At 47.9% G+C, this 22502-nt stretch overlaps 1 protein-coding gene across 2 annotated transcripts in view; it reads left to right on the top strand.

The window, feature by feature from the left end:
• The window catches only part of KIAA0319L (KIAA0319 like), an 81186-nt gene that overhangs the window by 28956 nt on the left and 29728 nt on the right, over positions 1-22502 (top strand). For both annotated transcript variants that reach the window (XM_053267195.1, XM_053267194.1), the window contains exons 3-8: positions 986-1680; positions 10915-11197; positions 15136-15237; positions 15897-15994; positions 18176-18263; positions 21611-21703. In XM_053267195.1, coding sequence (XP_053123170.1) covers positions 986-1680; positions 10915-11197; positions 15136-15237; positions 15897-15994; positions 18176-18263; positions 21611-21703 — 1359 coding nt within the window. The remainder of the gene's footprint in view (positions 1-985; positions 1681-10914; positions 11198-15135; positions 15238-15896; positions 15995-18175; positions 18264-21610; positions 21704-22502) is intronic.

The following is a 22502-nucleotide window of genomic DNA, read 5'->3' as shown; positions in this document are numbered from 1 at the left end:
TGAGGGGAATATCTCACACAGTGCTCACACATCAAGTCTCCCATTCATATGCAACCAGGGCGGACCCTGCTTAGCTAAGGGGACAAGTCATGCTTGCTTCCACAAGACCAGCTCTCCTCCTTGTCCTACGTTCTTTCTTTGGCTTGGTTTTCTAATGGGGATCCAGCCAAGTCTGTTTTAGGGCTGTCCCTCTTATTAGGCTGGGTGAGTTGACCTAAGTCAGGTGACCAATAGAATACTATAAAAATACAGCAAATAGTCCGTGATTTTGTTCATTGGCAAAAAAAATTTCAGTGAGGGAGCCGTTTCCCGCTGTGCTGTACTGTGTTTCCTCCAGTGTGGGCATGGGTGCCAAACCCCAGTGCCATCTTAGAAGGTGCACATGGACTGCTGGGAAGTGTAGTCTTTCCCAAAGCTTTCCCCCTAGAGCTCAGTGGGGAAGACGCTGGGAAGGACTGCACATCCCAGTGTTCCATGTCTATCTCCCAAGACAGTGCTGGAGCTCAAGAGGGCTCAGTTTCCATTAAAGGAGCCCCATCAGTGCTGGGGAAAGCATAGCATTCAGCAGTGCCAGGGGAGCAGTGTTGTCTGTAACAGGGATTCTCCTCAATGTTCTTCTCAATGTTGTTGACTACAACTCCCAGAATCCCCAGCCAGAGACCACTGCAGCTGGAGATAGTGGGAGTTGTAGTCATCAACATCTGGGAATTCCTGTCACAGGGAGTTGTAGCAGAGCTGAGCAGGGGATCTGACTTTAGCTAAAGCTTCACACAGACCCAATAAACAATTAATTGGGGAGCTGTACTTGGGGTCAACAGGGGCTGCCCCTGGCTCCCAGGCCTTCCAGTGAAAAACACTGATTTAGTACATGACCAAATATATGTTTATCTCTGGGGAAGGGCGCACCGCCTCTGTTCTGTCGGAACAGCAAATCAATGTTTTTTTCCGCCCCAACCTGGTTATGGTTTTCCTTCCCTTTGCCCAGATGCAGGTTGGAGCAGAAGTGTGTGCCAGCCGGGGAGGCCTCTGTCGGGGGGTCACTTGAGGTCATTGGCTGGTGTCCATCTCCAGCTGCTGGAAGGATTTCACTCAGTCCAGTCTTGTCGAGCCGCTTGCTGTCGGAGCTCTGCCTGTGATGCCTTTTGGCTGACGGGAAAGACGTGCATCCAGGTGAACTGCACCAAGCTTCACCAGTGCTGGACCTTCCGTACGGACTCTGCTGGTTCCATCCTGATGTACGTAAAGTCTGAGCACATGTTGGACTCCCAGTCTGCAGTGGAGAGGAAAGCTCAGCTTCCTAAGTGGCTGGACTGGCGGGAGAACCATCAAAGCAAAGCAAGGTTGCGAAGGTCCTTCCAAGAAAGCTTTCTGGCCCAGAAAGCACACTTGGCACACACCCAGAAGCATCCTCTAAAGAGGGACACAAGCTCCAGCAGTAAAAGTCCTGCTAGCCATCCGACAGCCTCTCAGCCCTTGGATAGTAAATCTGTCCGTAAGGATCTGGCAGAGCCTCAGACTTTAGGACAAGAAGCCAACCTTCCCACAGGCCGTGTTAATCCAGAGAAAACCCTGCAGCCAAGTAGTGAAGATTCGAGGGGGTCCGAATCCAAAGGCACTTCTCTTCCTATGAATGGTAACGCGAACAGGCCAAGTGACCTTGCTGGAAGTGGCCCGTTAGGGGTAAGTGTGTGTTTTGAAATGGCCGCATTGCAAATGTTGCAACCAATGCATATTCTGTTGCAGGGGTGGGCAACCTTTCAGAAGCAGTGTGCCAGGTCTTCAAGGACAGCTCAAGGAGGGTTGCCGTCAAAGCAAGGATGGCACCCCAGCTTTGCTAGCGCCCCACCCCACAACCCGTGTCAACCAAGCCATGATGCTGCCCCTCCCACATCACTGGCCATGCCCCCAGACTCACTGCTGGGCTGGAAGCCCTGTGATGATCACTGTCTCCCTACTTCCCAGGAGCGCTCAGAGCTGTTCTCCAACCAGCATTAAGCATTACCAGCTAATCTGCCTCTTGCCTTCTGCAAACGTTTGAGCTTTGTCTGCTCCATTTTGGGAGCAGACAAAGTGCAGAAGTTAGTTGCTGGAGAGGAGAGAGAGTGTACATGGGGAAGACCAGTCGCCAGAATGTCCGCTGCCTGCCTCTGGCTGGAGTGTTGCTCCTTGCTGTAGCAGGCAACAGACATCCAGGATCAGTGAATACAGGGAAACCTATAAAAGAGAGCAGTGTGTCCAAAGACCCCACCGTGAATCAGACCTGTTGTTCTGCCCTTTCTCAGCTTGAAGCACTGTGACTTCAAGGCTCTTCGTTAATAGGAGTCTCTTGCTAGGATTTCTTGGACATTCTGCTTCCTTCTTATCTGCTTTTGTATCGGATATTCTTACCTGGACTCTTAAAGAGGCCTTGCTTCAAGCTTTCTTACGTGGAAGCTGATTCATAGAAAAGTTCAAGGCCTTGTTCCCGAGCACTTGTTTAGTCACGCATTATGACACATCAAGCACATGTGACTTTTGACAGCAGAAAACATTCAAGCATGTGGCTAAGAATCTCGGGGAACAGTACACATAGATTCTGCAATGGGGTGGATAATTCTTTCTAATTATGGTGCTGTGGTTCATACTGCCTAGCGAAGGTGGGCAGGAACTCGCTAAGGAAGATGCCAGCCCCTCCCAGCTAGGTATTTTTTGTGTGGCAGGGATTGTACATGTTTTGTATACTTTGAACCAGGAGAAGAAAGAGGCACGGGAGAATTGGGCAATGAGCGAGTGCTGTGATCTTCACTGTTTTTCAAGCAGAGTCCACTTTGGCAAAAGCCTTTCAAGGCGAGAACCATTTCCCATGGTGCTGACCTCCACACAGTACTGCTCTTTTCTCAGTGCTGGGAGGACCGTGTGTGTGTGTGTGTGTGTGTGTGTGTGTGTGTGTAAGTGTAAGAGAGAGAGAGAGAGAGAGCCCTCACTCTCAGGAGAAAGCACTGGTAGGGTTGCCAACATTCTGTTGTCTGAATATGGGACATAAGTCAGAGGGGGGGTCTCAGGGGCAGGGCATGTTTAGAAAAAAGCATTTTTAGCGGGGTGGAATTTACACCACACATCTTCTGAACCATCCACACTCACACCAAGTGCAAAAATAAAAACCACAACACAATGCCCCTGCCTTGCTTTGCAGTTCAAATGCACAGCTCCTTGGATCGCTCACAAATTTGCTGAACATAGAGTATTTTTGTAGGGAAAATAAAAACCACAATGGCAACTTGCTGGGCAAATAGTGCTGTTTATTTATTACATTGGCAGACTTATTGAAATTAATAGGACATGTTTAATTTCAATAAAACTGATTATGTGTAACTTAATCTGAATGTAAGCCAGTGGCTGAATGTAAGCCTGTCTCATATCCGTAACATTTACATTTGTGCTAGCATATACGCGTGCACGCACACTAAAAATCTCTATGGGGCACCCAAGCTAAAGGTTTGTGACACAAGGGATGCACTTGTAAAAAAAAGGTGTCTGTTGGTTGTGGCTCTTGGAAGACAAGATTCCCATGTATCTTCAGATTCCGCAGTGCTCGGTCACACTGTGCCTGTGAAGCAAGAATTGCCAGCCTGGTGGAACAAAAGATGGCCCAGGGCCAAAGATGCTGCTTGGAAACTTGGGGCTGGCCTAGTTTTTTTAATGAAAAGCGACCATGTGGCTCAACTTTGCCTCTGCTGACTCAGCTCTCCCTCTGCTAGTGATTCCTGACAAGTCACTCAGGAGCTGCTATTTGGTTTCTCTGTCTCAGCAATATAGTGAAAATGACACTCCCCTAAAAGTGTGACCATCTGGCCTTCTACCTCACGTTGTCGCTCACGAAATGTTCGTGTGGCAGAGGCTGTGCTACAGTCCCACTCCCACGGGGAAGATGCTTTCTAGTCTGCCCCGAGTGAGAAACAGTTGCTTGTACCTCATCTCCCTGCCTATTCAGACTGCAAAGCAGAGATTAGGAACACAGGAAGCTGCCTTTTACCGAGTCAGACCTTTGGTCCATCTAGCTCCATGTTGTCTACACTGACTGGCAGCAACTCCCCAAGGTTCCAGGCAGGAGTCTCTCCCAGCCCTACCTGGAGATGCTGCCAGGGATTGAACCTGAGACCTTGATGCTCTACCACTGAGCTACGGCCCCATCCCCTAAAGGGAGACCCTGCTTAGCTGAGGGGGCAATCCATGCCCACTGCCCCAAGACCAGCTCTGCTTTTGCCTTCTCAATTTTGGTTTCCCAGATGTCATCCAGAGGCCACTGTCCCTGGGGGTGCTAGGAGTTGTGGTCCAAAAACAATTGGGGGACAGAAGTTGAGAACCTTTGCTGTGAAATGTGTGTTGCTTTCGTAGCTGGCTTTCAGGGATTTTGTTTTGATTGCTTTGGTTTTCTGCTGTCTCTAATTTTGTGTGTGTGTTTGGTTAAATTATGCTCTTGGTTTTGAGCTTGCTTTTTTTCTTTTTGCTGGAAAAGTGGGATATAAATCCCTTAAATCAGCCCAGTGCTGGGTGCTGAGCTGCCAGGTCCTCTCCCTGCTGTGCAGAGAATGTAAAACTAGGGCTTCGGATGAACCTATCCTCCTGGTTCTGACGGGTCTGTCCTTCCAGGCCACGTTCCAAGAGTGCCCCTGAAAACTACTTGGCCACTTCCCATGGCGAACTGGCACCTCTTGCCTTCCTAGGTTGAGAAATGCTGGGGTTTGCACTGCTGAAGGTACTTAGAGGTAAAAATATTTATAAGGAAATAAAGCAGCTTGTTTTACAGGCTTCTAAGAGGGTAGGGTGTTGGAGGAAGTCCTGTTCACATGCAAGATTTGCCTGTAGTCATGCCTGTTAACGGTTTGTTGTGAGCTGGCTAGTTTGCTGCTTGTTTTGTTGCATATAGTAATGCTGTTTCTGCTGTCAGCACCCCGGCTGGCTTGCCAAACGTTGACTCTAATGAGCATATGCTGAAAGATCAAATAATGTTTGGAGGGGAAATGAGAGGAGAAGATGTTAACTAGAGTCCTCTGTGCCCCTACTGCTGTTCTACGGATGTTGCAAGCAGAAAAAGAAACCACATGTTTTTGTTAGTGCTAAACCAGATCTGTACCAGTAACAAGATCCTTTCCGCACATGATAAAGTGGGGGGAATAGAGGGCAAGCTTGCTTTGTGCAAATGGTGCAGACGTGGGAGGGCAGCAGCTGTTGTTGATTGCCATTGACATCGCAGGCACTAGCTTATAGCTGCCCGTGTGGCATTTGTAGAACCATCATCCAAACTGCTGCAGTATGGACTGAGGGTCTGGGTTTGGGGAGGGAATTGCATTGTGAAGGCTGGGGGGAAACCATTTCCCTGCAATACTTCTTAATGGGAAGCTATCTCTGCATAGATTGCACATAAAAAAAGATTGTTTGGCAAGATCCACAATATGACAATTATGGACCTTTCCAGACAATCTGGAAAGATCCCCAACTGGGATGGGGTATAGCTTAGTGGGAGAGCATCTGCTTTGCATGCAAAAGGTCCCAGGTTCACTCCCTGGCAGCATCTCCAGGTAGGGCTGGGAAGGACTCCAGCCTGAAACCCTACTGCCAGTCAGGGTAGACAGTGGCGAGCTAGGTGGACCAGGAGTTGGACTCAGTAGGAGGCAGCTTCTTCTGTTTCTATAAATTAGTGTGTGTTCATTAAAATGAGTGACATTCTCTGGCTGCCAACCTTCTGCTGAAACATTTGCTGTTGTTAAACACACACCCCAACAGCAGTGCTGTGAATTGCAGCCAGTCAACAGTAGTGCTAAAGTGCAGCATTGCTGATTAAGTTGGCTGGCTGCTGCATCACTGCAGTACTGCTGCAGATGCAACTCCTAGAAATGCTGTGGCTTCTAAAATGCAACAGAGCCAAGGGAAATAAACTTGGCATCCATCACTTACCACTATAAAGTGCAGCAAAGTTTCTGGACTTTCACCTCCATTGTGATGTGGTAGAAGAAGTACCCTTATGCTTGGCAAATGCTTGCCTGCCTCATAATATGACGATTTGCACTAAATTTGGGATTTAAAGTCCTGTAAGTTCTGTACGGTGACCAGAGATCAAGAGCAGAGTGCCTTCAGAACTCAGATGAGACTTGTGCCCCAGCATTTCAAATGACATTTTATGATTAAAATTATGATGCTGTCAGGGTGGGAGGAGTGAAATCTGGATGCATTTCTTCACTCATCAGATAGCTACGCTGAGAAATCGTGAAGAGCTGGTCTTGCAGTAGCAAGCATGAATTGTCCACTTAGCTAAGCAGGGTTTGCCTTGATTTGCATTTGGATGGGTGACTACATGTAAGTACTGCCTGCTATAAGATCTTTCCCTTGGGGCAGTGGATCTTTCCCTTAGGGCAACATCTGGGGGGGCTCCAGATGTTTCTGAACTACAACTCCCATCAGCCCCAGCCACAATAAATTGTATCTGGGGCTGATGGGAGCTTTTGTTCAGCAACATCTGGAGGTCCTCAGATTGGGAACTACTGCCTTAGGGGATGGGGCCGTAGCTCAGTGAGCATCTGCTTTGCATGCAGAAGATCCCAGGTTTAATCTCTGGCACCCCCAGGAAGAGCTGAGGAAGATTCCTGCCTTAATCCTTGGAGAAGTCGCTGCCAGTCAGTGTAGACAATTCTGAGCTAGGTTGACCAATGGTCTGACACAGTATAAGTCACCTTCCTGTGTTCCTATGTAAAACAGGGACAGAAATCAGTTTTGCCAGTAACAAACCATCTTGAGAGCTAGAAAGATGCCATTTCCCTGCAACAGAAATGCTTAGGAACATACGAAGCTGCTCCTGTACCGAGTCAGACCCTTGGTCCATCTTTCTCACACACTAGAACCAGGGGTCATCCCATGAAACTGAGGCCCTCACCTCTTGCCTGTGGGCTTCTCAGAGGCATCTGGTGGGTCACTGTGGGAAGCAGGATGCTGGACTAGAAGGGCCTGGGGCCTGATCCAGCAGGGTTGTTCTGTTCTTGTTTTCTGAGAGTTCTGTTCTAGCTTGCATGTAGTATTGCTACCAGTTTACCAAAGGTGCTGTGCCAATGCACATTATTTTATTGCTCCCTGGGAAATATAGTTTGGTTTCATCTGCCCCATACCTACCTCATTGGAGCAGCCACTTGGAAATTGAATCACCTCTCCAAAAATATATCTACAAAGAAAGATTTTTTAGATCTTTGATGAGCCCAGAATCCCCTTTTAAAATTACACATTGTGATACCAGAGTAAAGAAGAGCCTTGCTGGATCAGACATAAGGCCTATCTAGTCCAGCAACCTGTTTTACACAGTGGTCCACCAGATGCCTTGGGAAGCCACACAACCAGGAGACTAAGACATGCTTCCTCTCCTACTGCTCCTCCTCTGCAACTGGTATTCGGAGGCATCCTGTCTCTGAACCTTGAGCCTCTAGCCATCAGGAGTTCATGAATTTGTCAAAGTAATCCAAGCTGGTGGCTATCACCACATCCCAGGACAGAGAACTCTGTGGATTCATTCTGCGGTGTGTGAAAAAATATTTTCATTTGCTGATCCTAAGTTTCCTAGCAATCAATTTTATGGGATGGCCCCTGGTTCTAGTGTATTGGGAGAGAAAGAAGTACTTCTCTCCAAGTTTCTCCATGGACTCTACCACAATAACACGTCCTACATTTTTTGGTTATAAAAATCCAGTGCTGGTTGTTAATATATCTGAGTGCCGCAGTTTTAAAATGTTCAGCCAATCCTGTACAAAAGAGATCAGGTCAAGAAAATATGCTTCATCTATAGATAAGCCCAGTAAAAGCCGAAATGTCCTGTTCATGCTGCTCCAGGCTATCCACCGGAATGGGGGGAGTCGAGTGAAGGCATTTCCTGATTAAAGGAAGGAAACTGTTTTCTCCTGTTCAGTTCTTTGTGGTACTATAAAGGAAACACTTTTCAAAGGAGTTTGTTCTCTCTCTCTTGTGTTCTCTCTCTCTCACACACACACACCCAGCAGTTTATTTCAGTATTGCCCAATCAGGGTGCCATGTCACACTTCAGTGGCCTAGCAACAGCAGCGGTGATTTGTGTCCAAGTTTTCTACCAGCCACTGCCAGCCTCCACATTCCCACTAACCACCACAGCCGGATTCTGCCCTTTGCTGACCACAGCACAGTATGATGATGTCACCACCTGGCACCAGGTATTGACATCATATCATGCCGCGAAGGGCAGCAACTGGCTGTAGCAGTGGTTAGCAGGGCCACAGAGGCCAGCGGGAGACAGATGGGAGGGAGAGTGGCAGAGGCCCCGGGCAGTGAATGGCAGGGCAGGCAGGTGGCCTGTGGCAGAGGTGGTGATTGCTGGGGCCTGCCCGTTGGTACATCCATCCTGGGACATCTGCTGGCATGCTGCACTGACTTGCTTTAAGTCGGTTGCAAAAGTGGGGTATTCCCCCCCCCCACTTTGCAGCTGGCTGACCCCATAATGCACTGGGAAGGAGATGCCCCCTTCCTGATGCATAGAGAAGCAAGTCCGCTGCAAAAGTGGGGATTTCAACTCTCAGCATGTGGAGCTGACTCGCCCTGTAATGCACAAGTGAGGAGGCGCCACGTTTCCAGGCATAATGAAGCAAGTCAGCTGCAAACCGATGCATCCCATAATGCACCAAGAGGGTAAAAAATGAATTTATAAAATTGTGCAGCAACTTTACCATCACCCCCACCCCATCACTCCCAGGGCTCAGTGTGCCCCAATTTCCCCCCTAATCTAGGTGGCTTACATCTAACAAACCAAAAGGAGTAAATGGAAAAACCAGCAGTGAAACAGTTAAAATGTACCAGTATAAAACTACTTCCTGACCATAAAGCCAAGAATCTTGTTTGCATTCAAGATGTGCTCCTTCCCGAATGGCAGTTTAAGTCCAGTTCTGGCCTGCTTTCAAGATTGTTAATGTATGCTGGTATAACTCTTATCTACTTCTGTTGGAGGATTTTTTTGTCCTGCCTTTCCACTCAAAGAGCGCCCAAGACAACTTATTATCAAAGTAGGAAAACAATTAAACAATAACACAGTAATTGGCTACCATAACAAAAACAGCAGAAACACCAATAATAGTTCCTGTAGCTGCCCTAAAGTCTCCGCAGTGGCCACAAGGGAAAATAGCCCTCATGGAAGGGATGGTCTCCTACAACAAGGGCCCAGCAGCACCAGATCGCTTCATTCCTGGGGGCAGAGAGAGAGAGAGAGAGAGAGAGAGAGAGAGAACCTTCTTGCACAAGCTACTGCAGCGGTGGCCAGCCTGAGGCTGTCCAGCTGTTGGTGGACTACAACTCCCATCATCTGCAGCTGCTGTAACTTGCAATGGGAGTTGTAGTCCAACGATAGCTGGAGAGCTTCAGACTGGCCACTACTAAATTATTGGGCAGTTTTTGGCTCCTGGCCCTTCCTGGCAGCAGTGGGCTCTGGGGGGACGAGGTTGGGAAATGTCAGCTTCAAACTACTGTGGAATTTGAATTTGATTACTGTGGAAGCTCCAACTATGACTCTTCTTGCCACCATCTCTCTCTCTCTCTCTCTCTCTCTCTCTCTCTCTCTCTCTCTCTCTCTCTCTCTCTCTCTCTCTCTTTTAAATTTGCTTTAAAAATAATTAATAGAGCTAACTGATTAAAATGCTTCAGTTTGCTTCCTGTTGAACCAGAATAAAGTTCTTGAAAATAGCTATCCTGAGTACCATATTTTCATGCATAGTCTCCACCCAAAGCACCTACCTGCACCTAGCTAGAGCCCACACTTCAGAAGGTTCCTTGAAAAAAGGAAATTTGAAAGCCCGCACCCAGCTGCTCTCCATGGGGTGCTTGGGGCGGGGGGGGAAGGGGGATACAGAGGCAGTGGAAGGCTGCAGGGAAAGCAACAGAAGTGGCAGGGAGAGAAATTTGTTTAAATAGCCGGCACCCTTTTAAGTCCCCTCCCCGCCTGCCCCACTTCTGTTTGTAAAAAGTAGTATTAAATGTGGGTTCTTACTGTGAAAATGCAGGACTTTTTTCATAGGAATCTGCTATATACTGAGTCTGACCCTTGGTTCATCTAGCTCAGTATTGTCCACACAGACTGGCAGTAGCTTCTCCAAGGTTGCTGGCAGGAATCTCTCTCAGCCCTCTCTTGGAGATGCTGCCAGGGAGGGAACTTGGAGCCTTCTGCTCTTCCCAGAGCAGCCCATCCCCTGAGAGGAATATCCTACAGCGCTCACACATGTTGCCTCCCATTCATATGCAACCAGGATGGACCCTACTTAGCTAAGGGAACAAGTCCTGCTTGCTACCACAAGACCAGCTCTTTCCCCTTCTGGTTGCTACAGGAGCCTTATGAACATATATAAATGGGGTGGGGATCTATGAGTAATAATGAGGATCTGTGGGGGAGCAGTTTGTCAGTGCAAAATGGTTAAGGGCCCCTGGAGAGCTAGTGTGGTGTAGTGGTTCCAGTGTTGTGCTAGGACTGGGGAGCCCCAGGCTCAAATCCTCATCCAGCAGTGAAAGTGCTGGGTGATGGGGCCAGAGTTCCCTGCAAGGCGTACGCATGTGTGCACGCACGCACACTTTTTTATTTCCGCTCAGCTAATTTTAGATCCCGCACAGGTTGAATTGGGAAGGCCCCACTCTGAATGCACGTGCACTGCCTTGGTATACTGCTGCCCAGAACAAAACTCATTGTGTGCACAGATGCGAAAAAAAATTAGAGGGAACACTGCTCTGGGCCAGCCACTTCTCTCCCAGCCTAACCAGCCTCGCAGAGTTATAGTGGGGTTAAACATAACCATGTACGCTGCTCTGGGCTCTGTGGAAGAAGAGTCGGATAGAAATGAAATAAATAAAGCCACCTTAAAATTTGTATCAATGAGCTCTCTTTCTTCCTAGGCCCCTGCAGCAGCCACCACGCCGCCACCCCTGCTGGCAGCTCCGTTCTCTAGCCCTGCTGTGCTGGGCTTGACAGCCGCTGAGAAAGCCAGCCCCTCCAATGCTTCTGTCCAGCCCTTCCCCTTGGAGGAAGCCGTCCCAACTTCTAGCAGTCTTCAGGGGAAGGATGCTGTGAAGGTGCAGGTGGTCACCTCCATTCCAACAAGCATTCCTACCAACAACAGTGTCGCCGCAGTCCCGACAAGCCCTGCTGTGCTACCCAGCACTGCTGCCCCAACGCCAGGTAAGAGCAACCGCGGGCCAGGACGCTGCCACCACCCCTCTCTTCAGCTCTCCTGGCAAGGCTCCATAGTCCCTACTCCTAATCTGAATATCCCTTTGCCAGCAGAGCATTAAGAAAGGGTCTCCTCCAGCACTTATTTAAAAATAGCGCATCTGGTTATCTCCACTTGGAAGTTGAGCTAACTCCTTTGGTGCAACCACCAGATCTGGGGACCGACCGTTCTGCTGCTGTCCTTTGCCTCCGCTGCCATTTTGCCATGCTCTATGTGTCCCTTGCCTAAGCAGACCAAAGGCATGTATCTCCCTCTCTCATTTAGTTTATTGCATGTAACCATTGGTTATTATAGTGTTTCAATAAAAGAGCCTATACATTCCAAAATAAAAAATGTGTGCATTGCAAAACAAAATCAAAGTACCATTTAGTAGGGCAGTTCACACAATCGACATCAGGGTGGGAGAAGCCTCCTATCCTAATTCAGGAAGCTGGGTATGTGTTATATAAAAACATGTCTTTTTAAAATATAACGCACAGTTTTCTGTTGTGTGTTTATATAACAAGTTCTATTAAGAACTAATCTGCCTACTTCCTTTTTGTTATCCCTACAACTGGACTAAATTTGATCCTTATGAGTTAGGCAGTTGACGTTAGCACACCCGCACCTCAGAATGTTCATGCATCCACCGTCTTGAATTGGGGTGGATGACATCACAAACCATGCATTTGAGGTGTCTATGTGTCCCTACAACTGTACCAGATTTGGTCCAAAACAGTTCTCAAGTGCACCTCGAACGTTCACGTGTCTGCCATCCTGAACTGGGATGGATGGCATCATCACAAACCACAGAGGTGTCCTTGTGTATCACTTACTACTACTGTAGCAAATTTGGTTCAAATCGGTTAGGCGGTCCACAAGTTAGCCCACTTGCTCCTCAAACATTTATGCACCCACCATCTTGAATTGAGGTGGATGACATAATCACAAACTACACCACTGAGATGTCCCTACAACTGTACCTGATTTGGTTCATATTGGTCCAGGCATTGGGAGGTTGATAAGGGGACACACTCACACACAGAACGCCAGGTGATCTCCTAATCCTCCTGGAAAGGCTTGGCCGTCAGTCAAGACCCATCAGAGTAGGATGAGCATGCCCTCCCCAGATTCTGAACGAGGTAGGTGGGGAAATTGTCCTCCCCAGCTGCAGCTTGACTGCCAACCAAGCACCCCACTTCCATGACCAAACGCCCAGCTCCCAGATTTGGATAGACGGCTTCTCCTACCCTAATGTAAATTGTTCACACGAAAGACATTGGGGTATATTTCAGTAAGAGAACTTGTACATTCTAAAATGAAAAACCTGTTCTTTCCAGGATAAAATCAAATCAGTCAATCACACAGTTTGCAGCTATAGACTTTAAAATCTTAATTCGAAACTTTTTTTTTTTTAAAGCAACTGTAGCCGTGATCTTCACTGTTTTTGAAGCAGGGGCCGCAGTGTTGGCCAGTGAGGCTGCTCTGCGGTGGGTGGCAAGGACAGCATGTGCTTCCCTTTTATTTATTTTTAATTTTTAAAAAACACCACCAGTGCTCTTTGCTGCCTTGGTTACCCTGGAGGTTCTGGGAACTGCTGGCGGCCCACCCGGCATTACGCAGGGAGGTTGCTCTACCCCCAGTACTCAGCTAGCCTCCACGCATTTGAGTGGCCAACATGAGCTCCCCCCCCCCAAGTTTCCACCCCATTTCTTTCCTGGCAATCAGCAGCAAAAAACCCTATTAAAATATACAATGTAATACAAATCAGCGAATATTTATATACCGCTTTTCAGCCCAAGTTTCCAAAGCAGTACACAGATACAAATAAATAAAATGGCTCCCTGTCCCCAAAGGGCTCGCAATCTGAAAATAAAAGGGGGAAAAAGAAACATAAGACAGACACCAGCAACAGCCACTGGAGGGATGCTGTGCCGGGGATGGATAAGGCCAGTTGCTCTCCCCCTGCTAAATAAAGAGAATCACCACTTTGCTCAGTTAGCAGGGGCATAAATGCATATGCAATAAATATGCATTTATTGGCAGAGTTCTACAATCATATCTATTTTAAAAATCACAGTGACACTACTGGTGCACTTTCTCTGAGCTCATAATAATTCAATAATAGTTTAGCATTTGTATATCACATTCCAAGATTCTGAAGAGCTTCACATGCTTTGCAGTAAACTTTACAACAGCCCTGTAAGGTATGCCAGAATTTTCCTCCTCCTCCTCCTGTTGTAGATTTGGCTTGGGGCTGTGCCTGAGAGAATAGTGGCTTGCCTAAGGTCACCTCGTGAGTTTGTCGTAAGATGAGATTTGAATTGCTGTCTTCTCAGCTGGGCAACTCATACTCCTATCTAGAGATTTGAAGGCCTAATGGGGAAATTGCAGCCAGGGGAGGAGGTTGTGTTTTTCTTAGTTCCCCAAAAAATTTCAGTGGGGGAGGTAGAATGGAGGGGGGAGACATTTCCCCCAAGTTTTGCTTCCCCCACCAGCCTTCACATTTCTACTCCTAACTGCTTTGCTATAACTGCTTCTAGAGTGTGTTTTTCTCCTGTGATCCTTTTTTAAAAGGATCTTTTTTTAAAAAAATCATCTCACTTTTGTTGTATGTTGGTTGGAAGGGGCAAATAAGAGCTGAACTTGTTTCAAAAGAGCAACAATATGTGTTAAATTGGAATAAGACCATAAAGATAAAATCCATTGATACTGTCCAGTGTGCAAAGGTACAGCAAGTACCAGAGGGTTAAGTTATATGGGATTTGCATACTTACTCTGACCTGTTCTCTGTTTCCAGCTCAGAATATTGTGAATTCTTGGTATGTTCACAAAGGGCTAAGCTTTCAGTTGGATAAATAGGGGCTCTTGTCTGTAAGAGAGAAAGAAGCGAGATTGTCTCCTGAAATCTATCTGGTTAAACCCGTCTCATCTCTGCTGCACCTGTCTGAGTACAGGGCACAAGGGGCACATTTCATCTCCCAGAAGAACAATCTCGTCTCTGAGCAATTCTGTGTTTGTGGTGTTTCCATTTTGAGGTCAAAATCTTGAAAGGCAGCTGCATTAGAACGACTAGATGGTACATAAAGCCATTGGTCGCTTGTTTTTGCTTTCAACCTTGTATATCGAAGGGCTGTCTTGCATTGCCCAGTCTGGAGACATGGAATGATTCCTGCAAGTCATTCTCATGCCTGATATCAGAACACAAGCCTCGCTTCTCCATCGAAAAAATCATGTATGTTGATGCCCAGGGGTGCAGCCACTATTGAGTAGGGAGTCGGGGGCAGATGTGAGTCCCTGGTGACCTCGGGTGTTTGGGGGCCAGCCTGCCATCTTCTCTGCATGTGTGCATGCGTGTACGTACACACACACACACACACACACACACACACACACACACACACACACTGCGATGGGGTATTTGCTGCTCTCAAACATCGGTGAACCAGGACTAGTAAGTTAGAACAGCCTTGATCCCAGTGAGAACTTGAAGGGAGGCTTGTTATTGCTGTCACCAGGGCAGCCCTGCTTCCCTGAACTGGTGCAATTGCTCCATCTCAGTGACATCATCAGGTTGCACCAGCTCAACTGGAACATGGCCATCCAGGTGGGCGGGTGGCACAGGCAGGCAGGGAGGGGCATCTCCAGATTTTGTCCCAGGGGCTCCTCCAGCCTTGCTGTCCTCCTGCTATGAGATCTCATGCTCTGGAATATTTATTTACTTAACATATTTCTGTATCGCCCAAAACTTGCGTCTCTGGGCGGTTTACAATTGCAGAATTAACTGGGGCACACGTAACCGCTTCCCACAATGCTCTTTGCACGAGTATCCGGAAATAGGGATTGAAAGTGTAACATGTGAGTTATCCTCAACTTTATCCAGTCTTTTGATTTAATTCTTTCACAGTTATTAAGAAACTGATTGTTTCTGCTGGAGACGGAGTTGAGGTAACTCTGCCGAAGAATGAAGTGGAGCTGAATGCATATGTCTTCCCTACGCCATCTAAAGGTAGGCCTTAAGGGGAATGCCGCATGGTTTGTGATAGCAAACCTTGAAAATGTCACTTTAGGAGAGAGAGCAAGACATGCACAGGCCAGTTTTAATATCAGTTTAAAACAGCTGATAAACTCTCCGCCAGTCCAGCTTTGGCAGTCACATGATTTCATGTGCATGGGGAGCCCGGGAGGGACCTGTGTCACCCCCATAATGGCACAGGTTGTGTGCATGCACCTCCTTCCCAGATAGACCTCTGCCCAACAGAACAGGGCTCCATAACTGGTTCAGAGGCAGGATACCAGTTGGGGGGAGCAATGGCAGGGAAGCTGGCATGCCTTCATTCCCTGCCTGCGGGCTTCCCTGAGCCTTCTGGTGGGCCACTGTGGGAAACAGGATGCTGGACTAAATAGGCCTTGGCGTACTCCATCAGGGTTCTCCTTATGCTCCCACCGTGCACTGAATTCAGCTTTGAGCAATTTTTGACATGCCAAGGAAATGCAAGCATATGAGAGTCATTGTGGGAAGATTCTTTCCTGGTTGAGACAGTGGGACTTTAAGACAAGACTTCATTTCCTGCGCTGTTTTGATCTTCTGTTCCCTCTCTCCTCTTTCTCTTTCTCTCTCTTTTAATGATGGGCTCTCCTAACCTCTGAGGATCATTTTCCATTTAGAAATGGACTACTCCTACGACTGGAGGCTGATCACACACCCCACTGACTATAGCGGGGAGATGGAGGGCAAGCATTCGCAGATCCTCAAATTATCCAAGGTGAATCTCTTGCTGTCTGTGGATTTCTCTCAGAACTGTGTAGAGCCCTAAGAGAGCTCTAAGCTGCCAGCACCGTTGTGCAAGATTTTGGCTAGAGGAGACAAATGCAGGACCGGTGATCATAGGAACATGCCTCCATGCCTTACACTGTCCTGATGTTGTTTTGTCAAGCTTAGTACTGTCTGCTCTGTCTGGCAGCAGTTCTCCAAGATCTCGGGCAGAGACCTTTCCTAGCCCTGCTACTCAAAACCACCTTAACTAGAGATGCCGGGAATTGAATCTGAGACCTTCTGCTTGCAAAGTAGGTGCTCTGTCACTGAGCTAGAGCCTCATCCCTCAGATTTGTGGAAAAAAGAGGGCAACATCCAGAATTTAAGTAAGTTAATTTATATTGGACCTTTAATCCGATATGCGTTATAGCATATTGGGATCTTTACTAGTAACAGCTCTTACATACAAGAACATAAAACAGCCCTGCTGGGTCAGGCCCAAAGCCTATCCAGTCCAGCTTCCTGTTGCACACAGTGGCCCACCAGATGCCTCTGAGAAGCCCACAGCCAAGAGGTGAGGGCATGCCCTCTCTCCTGCTGTTGCTCCCCTGTGACTGGTATTGAGAGGCATCCTGCCTTCGAGGCTTGAGGAGGCCTATGGCCACCAGACTAGTAGCCACTGATAGACCTGTCCTCCATGAATTTGTTTAAGCCCCTTTTAAAGCCTATCCAAGCTAGTGGCCATCACCACATCCCATGGCAAACAATTCCATGGATTAATTATACACTGTGTGAAAAAGTACTTCCTATTGCCGGTCCTGAATTTCCTGTCCTACAGTTTCATAGGATGACCCCCTGGTTCAGTGAGCATCTGCTTGCATGCAGAAGGGCCCAGGTTCATTCCCTGGCAGCATCTCCAGGTAGAGCTAGGAAAGACTCCTGTGTGGAACCTTGTAGAGCCACTGCCAGTTATTGTAGACAGTATTGAGCTAGATGGACCACTGGACTGACTCTATATACAGAAGCTTCCTATGTTTTTCCTATGTTCCTTTGCAGGATCTGTCCTAAAATATTTATGTGATCCTTCAGTACTGTAAGAATGATACAGTAACTAAGGAACATCTCCTAATCTGAACAGCTTCTGTGATTGCTGAAACAGCACTCAGTCGTGAAGTCTTCTGTGCTGTGTTTGCTGTTGTCTGAGGGTTTCATCCTGTCTGAATAATTTCCCAATGCTGGAAGTGCCCCTGCATGTGATTCTCATGTCTGAAAAGATCAAAGGGGAAATAGACATCAAATATCTGGAGAGGCTATGAGAGAGGATAAGGAGGAACCATCTTTAACAGCTGTTTCCAATGAGAGCAGTAGAGAAGAGGACAGGAAGCAGTGGGTTCAGTCATGAGAAGGCAGAATTAGGAGGATTTTCCTAATGTTTTATGAAATTAACTTATTGCTGCACTGTTAATATCTAGCTGCTAAATCTTTGATGAAGCTCTGATCACTTTGGCTAATAGGCATCGATCTCTGCATTTTCAAGAGTGTGTGTGTGATTTTTTAATACCCAGTTTATACTATTTATCAAACTGCGTCTTGTAGCTGTGAATTCCACAAATCACTGTAACTGAGATCCAAACAGCTTTTTAGCCTCATAGAAGGGGCATTCGCTATCCTAGTAGAACTGTTGATTCCCGCCCCCCACTACGTTCATTTAAAAAATAAGTTGCCATGTGACAGTGGAAGCTTGTGTTCCAGAAAAATGTCTAAAGTCTTCTTGGACTTGCAGAATATTTACGTGATTCTTTGGTTCCTGGCCTGTGTACTTAAGGGAGAGAATATTCAAGAAATACGGGGAATAGAACATTTCTTGTTTCCCCCAAATTATTGGGAAATGAAAATTCTTAAAACATTTTCCCCTAGATATTTAGGTATTTAAATATTTGTCCTGCCTCTTCAACAATTTGAGGCAGCTCTCAAGAATATATATTTTTAAACAAGTGAGTTAGTCAGAGAGTAAAGTCATCGGTGAACTATTAGATGCAACAGAAGTTCCAGATGGTGGACTGCTTTTCCCCAACTCATATAACTTAGTTGCCTCCTTGGGCACCAAGCATCATCTTGGCAATCTAATCTTTTTGGCAGGCAGCCACATCCTTGCCTGTGTCTAATGTTTCCTGTTTGTTTTCTGCACCAGCTCACTCTCGGCCTGTACGAATTCAAGGTGATCGTAGATGGTGATAATGCACATGGAGAAGGAATGGTGAATGTGACCGTCAAGCCAGGTATGCTCAGCACTTCTGCCCTGCATCCCTTCAGTTTGTGGGTGATCCATTCCCCGGGCTTGTTCGAAAATAGCCTGTCTCCACAAAGAGAGAGGGGGCGACGCTGCTGCTCCAGATATGTCAGAATGCCGTGTTCTGTTGCCTCGTTTTAACTGCACAGAAGAAGACCTAGGCTACTACTAAAGTTAGAAAGAGTCAGTATTTTTGTGGAAGGGTTGGAGGCTGTGCAATAGAAGCCGTGTTCGTTGTTTCTGGTATCCCTGCCAGTTTCTTTTGTCACTGGGCATGCAGGCTTTCTTGGCTTTTGAATCAAAAGAAAATTGTGTTCAAAAGAAATCCTCTGCTAACTAAAGACAAAGAGGCACCTTTCAAAGTGGTGATTTTCTTGCATTTAGTAGGGGGGAAGCAGCTGGCCCTGTTCAGTCCCAGCGCAGTATCCTCTCAGTGGCTATTGTTGGTGTCTTTCTTGTGTTTCTTTTTAGACTGTGAGCTCTTTGGGGGACAGGAAAGCAGCTTCCTTCTTCTTTGCCTTCCTTTTCTATGTAAACTGCATGGAGAACTTCTACATTGGAAGTCAGAATATAAATCAGGGCTATTCAACTGCGACCCTCCAGCTGTTTTTGGACTACAGCTCCCAACATCCCCAACTGTTGGCTGGGATGCTGGGAGTTGTAGGCCAACATCTGCAGGAGGGCCCAAGTTGAGTAGCCCTGCTAAGAACGTAAGAGCAGCCCTGCTGGATCTAGGCCCAAGGCCCATCAGTCCAGCATCCTGTTTCGCACACCAGATACCTCTGAGAAGCCCACAGGCAAAAGCTGAGGGCATGCCCTCTCTCCTGCTGCTCTTGCTCCCCTGCATCTGGCATTGAGAGGCATTTTTCTTGCCTCTGAGGCTGGAGATGGCCTATAGCCCTCAGCCTAGTAGCCAGCGATAGACCTGTCCTCCATGAATTTATCGAAGCCCCTCTTAAAGCCATCCAGGCTGGTGGCCACCACCACATCCTGTGGCAGAGATGTAAATAGTAGTAGTAGTAGTAGTAGTAGTAAAGAAACCTGCGATACAGGCGGATCAAGATGGTAGTGGGATGAATGAGCATGCCAAGGGGAAAGTTCTGGTTACATGTTCTCCTCTTCCGCCTCTCTGAAAAGAATGGCAGTTGTCTCCAGCCACAGACAACCCCCAAGTGGCAGACAGTAGATGTTGTGGCTGGCAAATCCCATAACCCCCAGCCAAAGACCATTGCAGCTGGGGATTCTGGGAGTTGTAGTCAAGAACATCTGGGAGTCCTTGTTACAGGGAACACTGATGGCAGATTGGCAGGGGGAGGGGCAGTTTGGGAATCCCACGCTCACCAGCCAGCCTCCACGCAGTACCACTCCCATAGCTGGGGATGTGCCAGTGTCATGCCAGCCGCCACGGTTGCTGCTCCCTCACCTAATCCACTTCCTGGATTTTCAAAAGGAAAAGAGGAAGTGGGGCGGGGAGTGGTGGGCTAGAATGGTGGCCTCACTCCAAGGAATGGGGGAAAGAGCAGCAGCGACATTAGTATGCTGTTGAGGAGGGGAAGGGAAGGGGGAATGCTGCCAGGCAGAGGGAGGCGGGAATGAGCACCACTAGGCAGCATTTGGTGCAGGCACTGCCCAGGGGAGTGTGGCACCTCTCCTTGCTTCCGTAGGCATTGCGGGGCAACTTAGGCTAGTAGTGCCCAGCAGCTGCTCTCATCTTGAGAGGAGAGCTGGTCTTGTGGTAGCAAGCATGCATTGCCCCCTTTGCTAAGCAGGGTCTGGAATGGGAGGCTACATCTGTGAGCACTGGAACATATTCCCCTGAGGGGATGGGGCTGCTCTGGGAAGAGCACCTGCGTGCTTGCTTGCAGAAGGTTCCAAATTCCCTCCCTGGCAGCAGCATCTCCAAGGTGGGGCTGGGAGAGACTCCTGCCTGCAGCCTTGGAGAAGCCACTGCCAGTCTATGTAGACAATACTGAGCTAGATGGTCTGACTTGGTATATGGCAGTTTCTTATGCTCCTATCTCTTGGAGAGGAAGCGGATGTATTATTGTGGGGAAGAGCGACCAGTAAGAAAGTGAGAGCATGAACCCTGTTGTGATGAACCCTGTCATGGGTACTGGGCCCGTACGATGTGGAACTGCCCCTGTGGGGGAGCAAAGCCATTACAGGCCTGGCTGATCTTGTTGCCAGCCTTCCAAGGAAGGGGAAGGAGTGTACCCAGTGCTGAGTAGTAGCCAGTGACTGACTTCTACCATGAAAAGTCGTCCCCACACTTGAGCCTCTGACCCACTGAACCCAAGTGGGAGTGAGGTGGCTGTGATTACGCCATGTAATAGGGAGGCGAATGCCCCATGCACTGCCTGCCTTCTTTGTCGAAGACAGGGCCTTGAGGAACCCTGCCACAAACCAAGCCTCACTTGCAGCACCTGGTGGTCTTTCTAGGAACAGCTGTGTTAAGAGGAGCAATCATTCAGTGTTGGTCTTCCTGCAACTCAAAGCGCTACATAAGCAAAATCTCAGTAATCCTTTCAACAAGCCTATAAGCGGCGTTTAGCAGTATTATGCCCATATTGCAAATGAGGAGTCAAGGCTGGGATTGAGAGTAGGCCTGTTCACATGACCATTTGGGAGTGGGTTGGAAGAGTAGAGAGCTCTTACCCCAGTAGCAGCAAACGATCAGAATTTCTGTTGGGGTCAGCAAACCTTGGAAACACATGATTAAGCCAGGCGAGGTGTCTTTTGCTGAAATTGAGAGCCACAAGCATGGAAAGTCCTCCGAAGGCCTATTAGGCCCTCCTAGCATGCTTTGTGCTGTCAGTCGATTGACATCAGCAGCTGCCTTCTAATTGGCCACAAAGAAGCAAGAGGCGAAACTCAGCTATGCTGAAATGGCCCCAGCTACAGAATCATAGAGTGTGCTTGGCAGAGTGGCACATCCATGGATGGCAGCCCCTGTAACCACAGCTTTCCATTGTTTCCATGCCTGCTGGGTCCCAGTGGTTGTGTTGAAAAGGTAAGTGGATCCACACAACCAAAAAAGCAAGGTAGGAGAGCTCTCCTCACCTCCTGCCTTGGTTAGGAGGAGGGTACAAAAGCTGGGTTTCCCTGCATTGAGTAACCTGGGCTGGGTAAGTCCTCACAGTCATGCAAAACAGAGTGAGCCAGCTCCTACTCTAATGTTAATGGTTGTGTGAACAGGCCTAGTGGCTTGCCTAAGGCCATCTAGTGAGCTGGATGGAGGTAATATTTGAACTGGTGACTTCTCATAGCCCTTCCTTCTCCATCACGCTGTGCCTGAAGAGGATGGTAAATTTTTACTGTGGCTGATTATCATTGCAGAGCCTCGAGTGAATCAGCCCCCTGTGGCCATTGTGTCACCCCGATTCCTGGAGATCTCACTGCCAACCACTTCCACAGTCATTGATGGCAGCCGTAAGTACCTACCACAGACAGTGTAACCCACCCCTGTGAGCAGTAGAGAAAAGTCACCGGAAGAGGCAAGGAAAGGCCATCTATTATGCGAGGGCTTCTCAAGCTTGGGTCCCCAGAGTTGGACTACAACTCCCATCACCCCCTGCCACAGTGGTCTTGGCCCTAAGAAAAGCCCAGCCGGCAGGCCAGGGCCCTTCCCATCCAGCATCCTGACTCATGCAGTGGCCAAGCAGGTGCTTCTGGGAAGCCTGCAAGTGGGGGAAAGAGGGAAACCAACCCTCCCTTGGTGCTCCCTAGCATCTGGTGTTCAGGAGCACGCACCCTCTGATCCTGATGAAAGTATATAGCTACCAAGGCTAGTAGCCGTTGATAGCCCTATCCTCCATGAATTTGTCTAATCGCCTTTTCAAACCATCTAGATTGGTGGCCATCACCACACCTGGTGGCAACAAATTCCATAATTTAACTACACATTGTGTAAAGAGGTGCTTCCTTTTATCTGTCCTGAATCCAGACAGAGAGGAAAGCTTCTCTGTATCACTTTATCTACACTCTGCATAATTTTATTCATCTCTATCATGTCCCCCACCCTTTACCTACCTCCTTCCTGAACTAAAAAGCCCCAAACACTGTTGTCTTTCTTTGAGCTTTTTCAAACTGCCAGTAAAAACAAAAACCCTGCATCTGCTGGATCGTTTGAACATATGAAGCAGCCTTGTGTAGAATCGGGCCACTCGTCTGTCTAGCACAGTCCTGTCTACTTTGACTGGCAGTGGCTCTTAAGGGTCTCGGAGAGAGA

The sequence above is a fragment of the Hemicordylus capensis genome, chromosome 7 (genome assembly GCF_027244095.1).
Source record: "Hemicordylus capensis ecotype Gifberg chromosome 7, rHemCap1.1.pri, whole genome shotgun sequence".
In the NCBI taxonomy this organism is placed as follows: Eukaryota; Metazoa; Chordata; class Lepidosauria; order Squamata; family Cordylidae; genus Hemicordylus; species Hemicordylus capensis.
Note: the sequence above shows the minus strand (reverse complement) of the source record. Positions and strands in the feature narration are given on the sequence as shown.